This window comes from Centropristis striata, chromosome 15, assembly GCF_030273125.1.
Source record: "Centropristis striata isolate RG_2023a ecotype Rhode Island chromosome 15, C.striata_1.0, whole genome shotgun sequence".
Taxonomy (NCBI): Eukaryota; Metazoa; Chordata; class Actinopteri; order Perciformes; family Serranidae; genus Centropristis; species Centropristis striata.
Window position 1 is genome coordinate 1590830 of NC_081531.1, and position 16705 is coordinate 1607534.

General features: G+C 41.2%; 2 protein-coding genes across 2 annotated transcripts; both read left to right on the forward strand.

The window, feature by feature from the left end:
• Nucleotides 1-4264: 4264 nt before the first annotated feature.
• LOC131986751 (olfactory receptor 8G17-like) lies at nt 4265-5427 on the forward strand. The gene is made up of 2 exons (XM_059351857.1): nt 4265-4327; nt 4473-5427. The coding sequence occupies exon 2, from the start codon at nt 4477-4479 to the stop codon at nt 5425-5427; it is 951 nt and encodes a 316-aa protein (XP_059207840.1). The 5' UTR covers nt 4265-4327; nt 4473-4476.
• A 5540-nt stretch (nt 5428-10967) lies between these two features.
• On the forward strand, nt 10968-11915 carry LOC131986920 (olfactory receptor 52N5-like). The gene has a single exon (XM_059352060.1). It carries the CDS (start codon nt 10971-10973, stop codon nt 11913-11915), a length of 945 nt encoding a protein of 314 aa, XP_059208043.1. The 5' UTR covers nt 10968-10970.
• The last annotated feature ends 4790 nt before the right edge of the window (nt 11916-16705 follow it).

A 16705-nucleotide genomic window follows, 5' to 3' on the forward strand; every position in this document is an offset into this window, starting at 1 on the left:
AAGTCTCACTTAAAGCACACTGACCTCTGCTAGTAATATAAGTGCATAACACAAACACCTGTAAACAACTGGTGAACTCATAATAACAGCAACACATTGACTTAGTTCATTACAATACATATATGTATTGTATGTATATACAGGCAGAATGAGAATGATTCAGAAACTGAAGAAATAGACCAAAACTCTGATGAGTTAGGATGCACATAGCGTAGCTAGCCGTTCCCCGACACCTCCCGAGCGGCCGGACGGCTGGGTGAATGTCCGAAGGGGGAATAGTCAGAAGCCGAGGCCCACGATGGTTAACCACCAACCGCTTCACGTCTCCAACAGATTCTCCCCACTCAGTAACACACCTACTGAGAAGCCAACTCTGATCATTGGCGACTCCATTCTTCGGAACGTGAAGTTAGCGAAACCAGGCACCATAGTTAAGTGCATCCCGGGGGCCAGAGCGGGCGACATTGAATCCTTTTTGAAACTGCTGGCTAAGGATAAACGTTAATACAGTAAAGTTGTTATTCACGTCGGCAGTAATGACACCCGGTTACGTCAATCGGAGGTCACAAAAATTAATGTGGAATCGGTGTGTGCATATGCCAAAACAATGTCGGACTCCGTAGTTTTCTCTGGTCCCCTGCCAAATTTGACCAGCGATGATATGTGTAGCCGCATTTCATCGCTCCAGCGCTGGTTGTCGAGGTGGTGTCCAGCAAACAACGTGGTCTTCGTTAATCATTGGCAAACTTTCTGGAGGAGACCTGGTCTTATTAGAAGAGATGGTGTTCATCCCACTTTGGATGGAGCCGCTCTCATATCTAGCAACCTGACCAAGTTTATTAGCGGTCCAAACCCGTGACAAATCAGAGTTGAGACCAGGAGGCAGAGTCGCAGTGTAAAACACTTCTCTGCCTTTCCCTTTGAGCAGTCATCCACCCAAAATCCCATAGAGACTGTGTCTGTCCCCCGTCCTCCCAAAGCTAAGTTATTTAAACCAGGTTCTAACTTTGTCGACAGTACTGCAGATTCACTGCGAACAACGCTAGATTTTATTGCCCCACTAAAAAAGAAAATAATAAAACAGCAAAAGTTAACTCCATGGTATAATTCTCAAACCCGTGAACTGAAGCAAATTTCACGAAAGCTCGAAAGGAAATGGCGTTCAACTAAGCTGGATGAATTTCTTTTAACCTGGCAGGACAGTCTTAAAGCATATAAGCAAATCCTCCGTAAAGCCAGATCAGCCTATTATTCGTCATTAATTGAGAAAAATAAGAACAACCCAAGATTCCTTTTCAGCACTGTAGCCAGGCTGACAGAGAGTCACAGCTCTATTGAACCATGTATTCCTATTGCCCTCACTAGTAATGATTTTATGAGCTTTTTCAATGAGAAAATTATAACTATTAGAATTAAAATTCACTACCTCCTGCCATTAACTGGTACTGAGGCATCCTTAAACCCTGGAGCCTTAGAAACGGGTACAAACCCTGATATACATTTAGACTGCTTCGCTCCCATCACTTTCCAACAACTAACCTCAATGATTTCCTCATCTAAACCGTCAACCTGTCTCCTAGACCCCATACCAACAAGGCTGCTTAAAGAGGTTCTACCTTTAACGGGCACTTCTTTCTTAGATGCAATCAACTTGTCATTATTAACAGGCTATGTGCCACAATCATTTAAAGTAGCTGTAATTAAACCTCTTCTCAAAAAGGTTAATCTAGATCCTGGCGTTTTAGCAAACTATAGACCAATATCTAACCTCCCCTTCATCTCTAAGATCCTGGAGAAAGCAGTCGCAAAGGACACAATAGTCTATATGAGGACTTCCAGTCAGGATTTAGAACTCATCATAGCACAGAAACAGCATTGGTAAAAATTACAAATGACCTTTTAATTTCTTCTGATAATGGACTTGTGTCAGTCCTTGTCTTACTAGATCTGAGTGCTGCATTTGATACAATTGACCATCGTATCTTATTACAGAGACTGGAACATGTAATTGGCATTAGAGGAACGGCACTGGGCTGGTTTAAATCGTACTTATTAGACCGTTTCCAGTTTGTTCATGTGAATAATGAATCGTCCGTGCGCACTGATGTTAACCACGGTGTTCCACAGGGTTCTGTGCTTGGACCAATTTTATTCACCCTTTATATGCTCCCTCTAGGTAATATAATTAGAAAACATTCAATTAACTTTCATTGTTATGCTGATGACACTCAGTTATATATATCAATCAAGCCCGGTGAAACTGATCAGCTAGCCAAACTTAATGCATGCCTTAAAGACATAAAAACCTGGATGGTCCACAACTTCCTAATGTTAAACTCGGAAAAAACGGAAGTGATTGTGCTGGGACCCGAACACCTCTGAAACTCATTATCTAAAGACTTAATTAGCATCGATGGCATTACCCTGGCCTCCAATACCACCATAAGGAATCTCGGAGTTATCTTTGATCAGGATCTGTCATTTAACTCCCATATAAAACAAACTTCAAGGACTGCATTTTTTCACCTACGTAAAATTACAAAAATTAGACACATCCTGTCTCAAAAGGATGCAGAAAAATTAGTTCATGCTTTTGTTACTTCAAGGTTAGATTACTGTAATTCCTTACTGTCAGGCTGCTCCAATAAATCCCTTAAAACTCTTCAGTTAGTCCAAAATGCTGCGGCTCGTGTACTAACAAGAACCAAGAAAAGAGATCATATTTCTCCTGTTCTAGCTTCGCTGCACTGGCTACCTGTAAAATCCAGAATTGAGTTCAAAATCCTTCTTCTTACTTACAAAGCTCTAAATGGTCAGGCACCATCATATCTTAAAGACCTCATAATGCCATATTACCCTTCTAGAGCACTACGCTCCCAAAATTCTATGTTACTTGTGGTTCCTAAAGTCCTTAAAACTAGATTGGGAGCCAGAGCCTTCAGTTATCAAGCTCCTCTCTTGTGGAATCATCTCCCAGTCGCAGTACGGGAGGCAGACACCCTCTCTTTATTCAAGAGTAAACTTAAAACTTTCCTCTTTGACAAAGCCTATAGTTAGGGCTGGCCGAGGCCTGCCTTGGACCAGCCACTAGTTATGCCGCTATAGGCCCAATGTGTCGGGGGACACGATACACCGGGGCCCTCTTTCTCTCTGTCCCAATAATACATGACACAAGCTTTTATTTTCCCAGAGTACTCGCAGTTTTCTCTGCTCTCTCTTCACAGGGTGTGGAGCTGTGGTCCTGCTCCATCACTCCTGCTGGTCTCACTGCCGTGGATCTGGTTCGGCCCCAGATGGGAATGTTCCTCTCCTGGTCCACTCACCATCACTACTGGCCAATGGTGGCGCATCATCACCTGCTGCAGACAGTCAAAAGGTGGCTGTGGGAGGTTGAGAGGGGGGGCGGGGGAGGGAGAGTCTCGCTGAAGCACTCAACAGGGGAGATTTTCCAAAAGACCTTGAGTCAGGGCTGTTTGGAGGGAGGCCAGATAAGATTGGAATTTGGGCTGTAGGCGAAAGAGGCAGCAATTTTCTGCTACTCATCTTGTCGATAATGTCCATACTGGTCTCCGGATCGATTCAGTCGCTTTTCCAGGGCCGTCAGTTGCTCCTTGATTTCATCCAAAGTGCGGTTTGTTACCACAGTCTGAGTTCCGACAGCTCTGCCCATCGTGTCAATCATCACGGGCAGTCTGGCATCCTGAACATCCTGACTCTGACTACTAACTTCTGGAGGCAGTCTGGATTTCCTGGCATTTTCGGACCAACAGTTCTTGGGACTCCCTGAGGGGAACTGTCCACAGAGAAACTCCCCCAACAACTATATGCCTTCTAGGACTATTTTCTGTTTAAGTTCGCACCATCAATAGTCACACTAAAGTGACACAAGTCTGCCAGCAGTAAAAATCACATATCTGTTCATCAAAGCCTAATTATTCCTTTTACTTCACCTTCTAAAACATGTAGGCCAGCATTGCAATTAATCATCAGCTGTTTAGCTTTCAGCATTAACACACTTTTTCTGCAGCAAATGCTTTTGTAGTTCATATAGTACTTCATGTTTTGAAGATAATTTTGATTTGAACAATTTCATAATTATGCTATTATTTAATGGTTTAAAGCTGGTTGGACTACTATAACTCTTAACCATGAGGATTAAAGCCATCATGATTACATAATGTTGAATGATTTCATGTGTTTGACATGGAATGGCTCCCCCAAGAATCAAAGTGTAACTATAAGAAACTGTAAGAAGGAGAGAGACCTTCTTTGGATGTTACCAACCAACAAAGACAAACAGCCTGCAGCCAGACAAAGACTCAAGAAGGTATTACTGAACAGTAATGGTCTTTCTTTAATTTTTCATTAACATTTTTGAAATATAATTCTTTCACTTTAGTTTGTGTAGCTTTAATCTTTTGGCGAACTACATCATGTGCTCAAAGTTTATACTGGCTTACTGTTTGTTTCAGGTTGATGGAAAACTTCACATTCAACAGCTTCACAGTGCAGTTGGAGGGCTTAAAAGTTTCTAAATACTCAATGTACCCTGTCTTTCTTTTCTTCTTCTTCTCCTACCTCTTTATAATGATTACAAATGTTGGCATTGTAGTCCTGATTTTCATTGACAAAAGCCTTCACCAGCCCATGTATCTGCTTTTCTGCAACCTGCCAGTTAATGACATTGTTGGGAACTCGATCATGATGCCCCGTTTGCTTTCAGATATCTTACAGCCTCCAACTGAGCATTTCATTAGTTATTATTGTATTGAGTGTGTAGTGCAAGCTTTTACCTCACACATATTCGGCACCTGTTGCCACACAGTGCTGATGATTATGGCCTTTGACAGATATGTGGCTATCTGTAATCCACTGCGTTATGCTGCCATAATGACCAACAAAATGGTGATCAAGCTGACAGTTTCTGCCTGGGGAGTAGCACTTGTTTTGATCGGGATTCTGCTGGGTCTGACCATTCGACTGAACCGATGCAGAACTCTGATCTCAAACCCTTTTTGTGACAATGCCTCTCTGTTTAAACTCTCCTGTGAGAGTGTGTTTATTAATAATGCGTACGGCCTCACTTTCACTGTTGTCCTGCTTACAAGTTCCATAGGCAGCATGGTTCTCACCTACACTAAGATTACAGTCGTCTGTCTCACCAGTAAGAACAAGTCTTTGAACAGTAAAGCCTTAAAGACGTGCAGCACTCATCTCTCTGTTTATCTAGTTGTGTTTTTATGTGGAATGCTCATCATCATGCTGCATCGCTTCCCTCAGTACTCAGACTACAGAAAAGTTGCTGCTATTGTGTTTCACATCATCCCCGGCTGCCTCAACCCTGTTATTTATGGAGTTCAGTCTAAAGAGATACGAAAATTCCTGTCTCGATTCTTCCAGACCAGGAAGGTTTTGCCGTCATTGTAATGTGTATATACATTTTAAAGTATGAGAAGAAATGTGCTTTTCTATTGTTGCTTTTTCAACCTTGGGGTGCTGTCTCAAATGCCAACAAAACAGAGAGTGATCATTTGCTCGTCCTTTTTGACATATATTGAATTGAAAACTGTCTAAAGACAATCTAATAAATAATATTCACATTGATAAACTTCATTGTTTGTTGTTAACAGACACTCATTCTGAAATGATGCCTGCAACATTAAGAACACTGAGAACACATTAAGAACTGAGGACACCAACTGTTGAAGCTTTTAAACTGAAATTCTTTCACATTCATGCTGATATACGACTTCGGTGGTTGTACCTGAACTCTTTTCCTTCAAAGCTGTTGGAATTAGTGGAGCGGCTAAGTGATATAATCTTTCAGTTTATGATACAAGCGTGAAAATTGGCATGAACACTCTCCATGGGTCACTTGACAAGAAAATTGTCCGAGACATTTAAAATTTTAAGATGGCGGCCATTTTTCAAGATTGCCGACACCTAAGTGGAGCAGTTAAGTGATATAATGGTTTATTTGGTGATACAAGCATAAAAATTGGCATGAGCAGTCTCTGTTGGTCACTTGACAATAACCCACTCACAGTTACTTGAAATTCCAAGATGGCGGCCATTTTTCAAGATGGCCGACACCTTAGTGGAGCAATTGAATGATATAATGGTTTATTTGGTGACACAAGCATACAAATTGGCCTGAGCAGTCTCCATGGGTCACTTATCAAGAAAATTGTCCGAGACATTTGAAAGTGTAAGATGGCGGCCATTTTTCAAGATGGCCGACACCTTAGTGGAGCAATTAAATTATATAATGGTTTATTTGGTGATACAAGCAAAAAAATTGGCATGAGCAGTATCTGTGGGTCACTTCACAATAACCCACCCACAGTTACTTGAAATTCCAAGATGGCGGCCATTTTCAAGATGGCCGACACCTTAGTGGAGCAATTGAATGATATAATGGTTTATTTGGTGATACAAGCATAAAAATTGGCATGAGCAGTATCTGTAGGTCACTTGACAATAAGCAACGCACAGTTACTTGAAATTCCAAGATAGCGGCCATTTTTCAAGATGGCCGACACCTTAGTGGAGCAGTTAAGTGATACAATGGTTTATTGGGTCATATACGCATAAAAACTGGCATGAGCAGTATCTGTGGGTCACTTGACAATAAGCCAGCCACAGCTACTTGAAATTTCAAGGCGGCAATTTTTTTTTTCAGGATGACTGCCGCCTGCCATGTGGGCCTTTACATTATGAATTTTCTCATAGAAATGTATTGGGTTCCTCAAGAGAGGTTGTTTGACTGTGCTTTGTCTGAATCCTTGCCCACGACCTGTCCAGTTTGGTAAAACCTGACAGGAGTTCCCTCCCACCGGCGTAGCTCTCCGGGTTCACCGAGGTACACAGGCTCCCTTACCATGAGGGCTTTTGTAAATACTTTTTTTAATTACTTTTTTTATAACTAACCATTACTACTGCCATTACTACTGCCATTAAACATGCCAAATAAATACTAAGCGGTGGGGAAACACAGTTGTGGTGCTGAACGGACAGTGCTCCAAAATAATAATTGAGCAATGGTTAATATTGAATGGCAATAATGACAGATCCAGAGGCAACAGCAGCTCTGGCTGACACGGAACCATGACAAAAAGTATCTGAAACTATACTAGGGAACTAAACTGAAAATGTGAAAGCAATGCTACAAAGTAAAAACTGAACATGTCACAGTAATAGGCTGGTGACAAAATAGAACATAATGCGCCGATGTGGCGAGGGGAAGCCGAGCCATAGGCCTACACTTGAAAACACAAAGGACAACAAGGAATAACACTGGCAAAAGAAACAAGCAAATACGTTCTAGCAGGGGCAACTGAGTCCATATCTGTAGCACTTACACTTTCCAGTACAAGCCTTGGTGCACCCACATTTTGTCAACTCCCAACAACTCTCCGCAATAGGTGGAAGTGGAGTCCAGAAGACTTTCCACTCCTTGTCCTGTTTAACCCATCCCCAGTCGGACGGGCTCGGCATTTGTGGGTGTCTGTTCAATGCCTGTCCCCACACATATCCAGCCTCATAAGAAGTCTGGGATCTTCTTGACCTCTTGACATGGATATCTTTGGTATCTTCAGTGTCTTTAGCAGCAGTGGATGCCTTTTTTTTGCCCTTTCCAGCTGTGTGTTGTTGAACATAAGTTTACAGCTTGAATGACTCTGTTTCTTGTCAATGTGCTTTCTATGCCTTCACCTTCATCTAGTCGGGTTGGACTACGTAAGATAGGCAGAGCATTTATTTTATGAAATTATGGAACATTTGTGGCAATGGTATCATAACCAGTATGACCTTGGTGTCCTGCTGTTTGTTTTCTCAACTGTTATGATTGCTTCTGCAATGTCTGCAGAAAATTCAAAGGCAGAGGCCAAGGGTTTAGCCTTTTACCACTTTTTAATAAGCACTTTGATGAATGGGATACAACTAAGTTCATGCCTTAACCCTACACTTAGTCCAATTGTTCATCCAATGCCATTTTTACCCTGTACGATCTGTACACCACCCGGTTAACTAAAACTACTCAGAGAGTTGTCGTCTCTTCTTTGACTAACTTTACAATTAGCTGACGTTGAACCCCACTCTGAGTTTAACAGCAGTCATATATCACCAGTGTGCCCTGGTAGTGCAGATACTCACCCTTGTCTAATCTGTCTATGATCAACAAATCAAAACAACTGTATTATGATGTGTTAAAACTTGTTTTCCAGAATAATCTAAAACCCAATACATTTCTCTGAGAAAATTTATCTTTTGAGGATCCAGGGGGCAGCCATCTTGAAAATAGAAATTTCAAGTGGCTGGGAGTGTTTTTTTGTCAACCCAAGTAACTGTGGGTGGCCTATTGTAATTGAAAGGCCCACATGGCAGGCGGCAGTCATCCTGAAAAAAAAAATTGCCGCCTTGAAATTTCAAGTAGCTGTGGCTGGCTTATTGTCAAGTGACCCACAGATACTACTCATGCCAGTTTTTATGCGTATATGACCCAATAAACCATTGTATCACTTAACTGCTCCACTAAGGTGTCGGCCATCTTGAAAAATGGCCGCTATCTTGGAATTTCAAGTAACTGTGCGTTGCTTATTGTCAAGTGACCTACAGATACTGCTCATGCCAATTTTTATGCTTGTATCATCAAAAAAAACATTATATCATTCAATTGCTCCACTAAGGTGTCGGCCATCTTGAAAATGGCCACCATCTTGGAATTTCAAGTAACTGTGGGTGGGTTATTGTGAAGTGACCCACAGATACTGCTCATGCCAATTTTTATGCTTGTATCACCAAATAAACCATTATATAATTTAATTGCTGCACTAAGGTGTCGGCCATCTTGAAAAATGGCCGCCATCTTACACTTTCAAATGTCTCTGACAATTTTCTTGTTAAGTGACCCATGGAGACTGCTCAGGCCAATTTTTATGATTGTATCACCAAATAAACCATTATATCATTCAATTGCTCCACTAAGGTGTCGGCCATCTTGAAAAATGGCCGCCATCTTGGAATTTCAAGTAACTGTGGGTGGGTTATTGTCAAGTGACCAACAGAGACTGCTCATGCCAATTTTTATGCTTGTATCAGCAAATAAACCATTATATCACTTAACTGCTCCACTTAGGTGTCGGCCATCTTGAAAAATGGCCGCCATCTTAAAATTTCAAATGTCTCGGACAATTTTCTTGTTAAGTGACCCATGGAGAGTGTTCATGCCAATTTTCACGCTTGTATCATAAACTGAAAGATTCTGGCAAAAATGAGCACTTAGCCGCTCCACTAAATGTGCCTTGGTGGAATACGCAGGTCTGGACGGCAGCATGTTTTGCAACAAAACCTGTATGTACCTATCAGCATTAATGGCATTAATAGCCTTCACCGCTGTGGCAGTTACCCATGATGCAGTGGGTGCTAACACAGCCTCATACACATGCTGTCTCCCAGTCCCCAACTCTGACTCCCAGACCCCGACTCTGACTCCCAGTCCCCAACTCTGTCTCGCAGTCCCCGACTCTGTCTCCCAGGCCCCGACTCTGTCTCCCAGACCCCGACTCTGACCCCCAGTCCCCAACTCTGACTCCCAGTCCCAGACTCACATTTTTGTATCTGTAATGAAGGCTCGTCCGTCCCTCTCGGATGACCTGGAGCCCAGTTTTCTTAAGTGTTGCTGAGATCATGTAGTTTGTTTTTATAATAATTAATATTATTATATTCAGTCTTTTTTTTTTAATTATACATAAGTCACTTTTTTTACTGTGCACTTCCTGCATTATTATAATACCATAGTGCTGATTTTTTTTAAATGTAATTTTGCTGTTACAGTTTATGTAAGAACTTCTAAATCCGACAACAGGCAGAAGAAATGCTAAAAGTTGTATTTTCATTGTAGCTTTCTGAGTTGGCTTTTCCTTCCACAATAAATAAAGTTCAAGAAGCTGTTTCCTTTGTGTTTTATGGACGTTTGGCTTGATAAAAATGATACATTTACACAAACAAGTTCATGTAGTAATGTGCTTTATACAGTCATGTTGGTGAGAATACGACAAAAGCTTCAAGCTTTCAAACCAAAAGTAATTAGGTAGTATATTCAAAAGGTGTTTTTTTTCCAGAAGAATATTCTACTGAAGATGTTTTAAACTTGCCGTGCATTATTTCATATTTAAGAAGTTACTTTTTAAACTAGTTGGTGATGATGTTTGGTACTCAGCATCACTAGTTTCCAGGCAACAGTTGGCCGGTCAGCGTGTGACGCTGCAGCTGACGAACAGATAAAAGTGTGTTCGGTTTGACTGCTGGAGGTGGAGGGAGGTTTCATGAGTTAACAGCATGTTGTGAGACAAATTCAGCCTTCGTTTACTGCCGCAGATCATAAATGAGTTCTCACTGCTGTGGAGGATAATGTCTTCTGCAAACAGAACTTCACACTTCTTTCAGACGAAGGGTCCATCCAAATGTTTGCCTGCCATGTGTGTTTCTGCCTTCACTCTGATGCATTCAAAGTTATTATGAGCTGCTCACGACTGAAAAAAATACATTTAACAAATTCAACATCAATGTTTGTATCTGTGTGTTGGTAGAGGTTTCTTCCTTTTTTAAAGGCTTTTTTGAAGGTTTTTCCTGATCTGGATGAAACTGACTGTGTCTTTGCAGAAACAGAGTCTCTGTTCATTGTTGTGACACTGTTTATTCTTTACTTACCATTTTGATGCACAATGTGTTTAATGTAATTTCACTAAATCAACCTTTTTGCTGAAATGAAAAGAAATGATTTTATTTGTTGGACGCCAAAAACAGTTCAGAGTAACAAAATTCTGATGTGGACACATAGACATTCACTTCATGAAGATGTTTTTGAAATGTTACAGTGAATTCTTGTTGCTTGACTGGAACTGAACTTTGCTGTTATACAGTAACCTGCACAGTTGTCTATGCAGAACTCTTTCTAGCTGTGTGACAGAATGGAAAACAGGACTTTAGATGCAGATCTGCTGCAGCTGGAGGGGTTAAAGGTCAGTCCCCAGTCCTCCGTCCCCGCCTTCGTCCTCCTCCTCCTCATCTACATCTTCATCATGGTGTCCAACCTGGGCCTGGTGGTGCTGATCTCCATGGAGCGCAGCCTGCAGCAGCCCATGTACCTGCTCTTCTGCAACATGAGCGTTAACGACGTGTTCGGGGCGACGATAATCATCCCTCATGTGCTCAGAGACCTTCTGATATCAGAGCGCCACATTCGTTACGTCCACTGTGTCGTCCAGGCGTTCTGTGTTCATCTACATGCCAGCGCCTCCCACACCGTGCTCATGATCATGGCGTTCGACCGCTACGTGGCCATCTGCAACCCGCTGCGCTACGCCAACATCATGACCGGCAGGATGGTGGCGTCGCTGTCGGCGGCGGCGTGGGGATCAGCCGTCGTTCTGGTGCTGATCCTCGTGGGCCTCAGCGCCCGCCTGTCACGCTGCAGGTCGGTTATATTCAACCTTTTCTGCGACAACGCCTCTGTGTTCAAGCTGTCCTGTGAGAGCGTCCTCATCAACAACATCTACGGCCTCGGCTACACCGTGCTGCTGCTGGGCTCGTCCATCGGCAGCGTGACGCTCACCTACCTGAGGATCGCCATCGTGTGTCTGAGCAGCAAGAACAAGAATCTGAACAGCCGAGCGCTGCAGACCTGCGCCACACACCTGGCGGTCTACGCCATCCTGCTGGTTTCCGGCTTCATCATCGTGATCCTGCACCGCTTCCCTCAGCTGGCGGACCACAGGAAGGTGGCCGCCGTGCTGGGACACGTCGTCCTGCCGGCCCTGAACGCCGTTATCTACGGGCTGCAGATGAAGGAGGTCCGGCAGAGGTTGGTGGCTTTGTTCTGTAACAATAAAGTAGCTTTAATGGATGTAAAATGATACAGTGTGATCAGAAGCAAATACTTTTTTTATAATAAAATTATATTTAGGTAGATCATGAAGGAATTTTATGGTATTATTTAATCCAGGTGGAAGAACCACAACATTGTCAACTTCCTGCTAGTCACATTCTGTTCATTAATAAAGCTTCACAGTGAACAATGTTCCAAAATTCTGCCTATTTTTTTAGGCCCTGACCACATAGAGCAAGTCTAAGCAGCTTTTTGAAAGTGTTTTATTGTTATTCTAATGCTGACGTCTCAAATTGTTGCAGCATTTTTTGTGTTGATACCATTATTTTGGTGCTTAAATGTTACCTTTTTTTGAGCACTCAAGAAGTGAAAAAACTCTTCCAGAATCCCACATTCAGACTCCAAGCCCTTTAGACCAGCAGAGGAAAATCCATGCTGTGATCTGGTTTCAGAAACTTTTGACATTTAGTAGATTTGTGTATTTTGTGCGTTTGTATGTCAGCACTTGTGTTGTGTTGCTGCTCATTGTGAATCTAGTGTGTCAGCCATCCATCCTCTGAATGCTCCAGGTCTCTAGTTTGTGGTTGTAAAGTTTCTGAGGTATGGGACACAGTTGCAGACTTGGGGTGATTATATGAGAGAGAGAGGGAATTATTTAAATAAGGCAATATGAAAATAAATAGCTGCTTTCAATAAAAGGCTTGGATAAGGGGGAAAAGCATTGCATTTACTGTAAAAGTGTCATCTGGTTTATTTACTTTTTTGGCTTAAAAAAACTGCAACAGCAATGTGCAAAAAGTAAAAAGTTGTAGTGCAAGAACAACAATAAAGTGCAACAACAAATACAATCACTTAGAAATATCTATATATCTCTTTATATATATCATATAACATCTTTACTACTTGAATAAGTCAGCCAGCTCCGCTTGACTTTTTCCCCATTGACTAACTGTCTATAGTAATGGTAACTTTGGCCATCATGCCTTTTGGGGAATGCAAAGTTCTCCTTAATAGGCAGAGGCCCTCTGATCACCTGCTCAGTCTAAATCTGACAGGAAAGACACTCAGTTGGTCAACTGGTGAGCTGATGATGATGATCCGTGGTGCCAAGGGAACGTTGTGGTGCTGAGGAAGTGACCAAAGAAAGACAATGACAAAAAATATGGACATTAATTACAGTTTTGGACATAATTATTAATCTCAGATAGTTCTGCAGTACAATGAGCAATTATAAAGGGTCTCTTTCTTACTGCCCTTTATGCCTAGTGGCATGTAGGGCAGCAACAAAGGATCTCCACTCCTGTCTGTTTTGGGTGAGCTTTTGGGTAGAACTCCAGGTCTGCTTCATGGCTTCCAGTTCTTTCTCCACTGTTCGACGCCAGGTCTCTTTGGGCCGTCCTCTCTTTCGAGTGCCTTCAGGTGTCCAGTGTAGAGCGGTTCTTGTAATGCAATCCTGTTCTTTTCGCATGATGTGTCCAATCCATCTCCACCGCTTTCTTGTAATAATTGTCTCTATACTTTCTTGGTTTGTCCGAGCAAGCAACTGTTGGTTGGAGATGGTGTTAGGCCAGAAGATACGTGAGATTATTCTGAGGTTTCTTGTGTGGAATGCAGAGATCTTGGAAATTATAAAGGGTGTTTTGGTGTTAATTTACCAGGTAGATCAGCTGTGGTTGCAGACACAGAGGGGACAGTCAGCAGGACTGAGCTCTGTAGATGATGGAGATGGACCTATGATGAAATACATACTTACATATACACACATATTAATATACATATTAATGAAATATTTTGACTAAATTTCCCTTTAGGTGTAATTCTTATACTTAGAAATCAAATCTATATGGCATGGTGACAGTCTTTCCCTCAGCTGATGCTTTACCCACAGTGGAGCCTGAGGATGTGGACTGGCACTGGGCTGATCCTCTAAAGTACTTTAACATCCTGGGGAAGTTTCACAGAACTTTTGAGTTGATTTAATAAAGAATATGTTTATTTTACTCCGAATCAATTACAATGCTCTGCAACAAACAATTTGTGCAAACAACGAATTTCAAACTATAACTAGTAGCCCGATGCAAAAACATACTTCTAGCACCGCGCTTACTAGCAAACAAGGTGACGTTTTAATTAATGTTTGCTATCAAACATTAGCAAAAACTTTATTTTGAAGCCCAAAGAAAAAGCCGAAATATATAGAGCCAACCCCCAGAATCAACGCAAAGTTAAGCTCAGTACTACTCAAATACAAACACGTTAGCATGAATATTAAGCTGTTTTACCGGCCAGTTAAAAGATGCATTTCTCTGGTTTTTAATTAGCGAGCTAATTTGTTATTAACAGCTACACAAATCTCTTTGATAAACATTCCATTACCAAGACATGCAAACATACCTTTATCTTGCCGTTTTTTCTCCTCTTCCTCTTTCTTTTATCTGCTACTAAAGGATATGCCCTTTTTCGCGACATTGTTTTGCCTCAAACTTCCTGCGCTTTGGATGAGCAGTGAGCACGGCACAGCAACGTTACCGGAGCTTAAAGAGAAGCAGTAAGAATCACTAGGCCTACATCAGCAGCAGCACTCTGTTGATATAAAATTGTGTTTTTGTGCAATAATATAATAACTAGAAAATTTCCTCTGGGGAAATTCTGAAAGGGCCACGGGGGCTACTGCCGGTGTGTGTACACTATGATGAGATTCTTCAGAGATTTCAAACAATTAATACTAGTAATGTTATGATGCTATATTATATACAATGAGCACACCTACAACAAATATTCATTTTCAAGTATTTCTTTACACAGCAACCTATGCCCTTTGACCTCAAAATGTGTGTGTGTGTGTGTGTGTGTGTGTGAGAAACATGTGTATCTGGAGGAGTATGCGCGCTTACGCCCGCATGTGTGTGCGCGTGTATCTGTAACTGTAATAACATCAAAGGATCAAAGGCAATCAGAGCAGAGCAATCAACAGAATTAACTGCCACCAACTGTAGAATGTTCCGGAACAGTGACAACAGCCAGAGGTGGACAGACTGGAATTTCTGGCCTCGAACAGAAAGCATTTTTGGCAAAACCATAATACCTATCATTGATCCGACTTCACTTTGAGCGTCCTGAGTTCTTCCTGAACATCTACATATGTTATTTGTGAAGAAAAATGAAGAAATAGCTTTGTTAGACCGATCTGAAAAACTGTTAGATATGCTTTTCTACAGAAATCTTCCTGTGTTTTTAATATGGGAGCCAATGAGGCTGTTGGTGCGTGTTGGTGGATCATCTGTGCGTCCTACGCCCAAACTATAACTCTGACAGCTTTACCAGAGGCTTGTGAGGGAGAAGACTAATTTTCCTACGTTTCTATGTATAAATTATTTCTGTAGAGTGGAATTTGCGGCCTGGAGCGCAGTTTTCAAATTTATTTTTTGACAATTTTTTCTGGTGATGATGTCACACACTGTGACACGAACAGTCCATGCAATACACACCCATTATAATCTCAGAATTTCTCCAAAAAATAATCTCATATTAATACACCGATACACAAGACTTGTGTCTGTTTAAAGTTTAAACTTTTTTCCACGACGTACAAAAGCCGCAGCAACAACAACAACCCACAATCCCCCAGTTCTCTGAGACAACCTCCCCGACCAGTAAGTCTCACTTAAAGCACACTGACCTCTGCTAGTAATATAAGTGCATAACACAAACACCTGTAAACAACCGGTGAACTCATAATAACAGCAACACATTGACTTAGTTCATTACAATACATATATGTATTGTATGTTTATACAGGCAGAATGAGAATGATTCAGAAACTGAAGAAATAGACCAAAACTCCGATGAGTTGGGATGCACTGGGGACCGCCAGCTCAGAAAATATCTGGAGATGTTTTGTTTTTGTGTGATTTGGATGACAGACTTCTGTCTCCCAGCGACGGTCGTTAGCTCTCAGTGACGCAGCAAACCTGGCAGCCCCCGAAACATTCAGCTAATAAAAAGAGTGAGTCTGCCTCGAGTGGTCCAAGTGCAGCAGGTCCATGTCGACAGGTAAGACTGAGACTCACACAGCACAGAAACAGAGCTGCTTGTTTATTGGATGTTTATAGTCTTAAGACAGAAACCTTTAACATACTTTTAAATTCGCATGCCTCCATTGTTACAGCCTATAATGAAAATATGTCAATTTGAGATTTTATTATAATTGATTTTGAATGCAGAGCAGTTACTATTCGACAGATAAAGATTAACAATGTATTATGATGTGCTGTGATTAGTTGTAAAGAAATTATAATGAGCTGCATTCAAAAAAGAAAACTGGAGTAAAATCAAATAAATATAAACTAGGAATACATCCAGTCAACTGATGTTTTTTAAAATGATCACATTATATTTAATATATTGTCTTAAATGAAATGTTTCCTGTTCTCTGCAGAATGTTTTAATATTCAGACTGAATGTGAATTTTGCTGAGTGCTGCTGATAATCTGCATCAGCTCATTCTATAAAAGGTTTTATTGTTGGTCTGTGATTATCATATTGTTGTTTTATGTTTCAGTGGAGTTCTAGCTTTGTCTAACTAGCTTTGACTAATGCTGCATACTAAATATAAATGACATATATAATAATGTATATAATATTTTTAAACAGACTAAAGGCACATTAGTTATCAGAAAATAAAGCTGACTTCTCCATTTTAAATTCACTTGATATGATGTAAATGTTAATTAAATAGTACTTAAAATAGTTTTCCATGTGCTACAAATTTATAACTCGGGCATTAATCATAATTCACCTTAAATTGCAAATATAAAC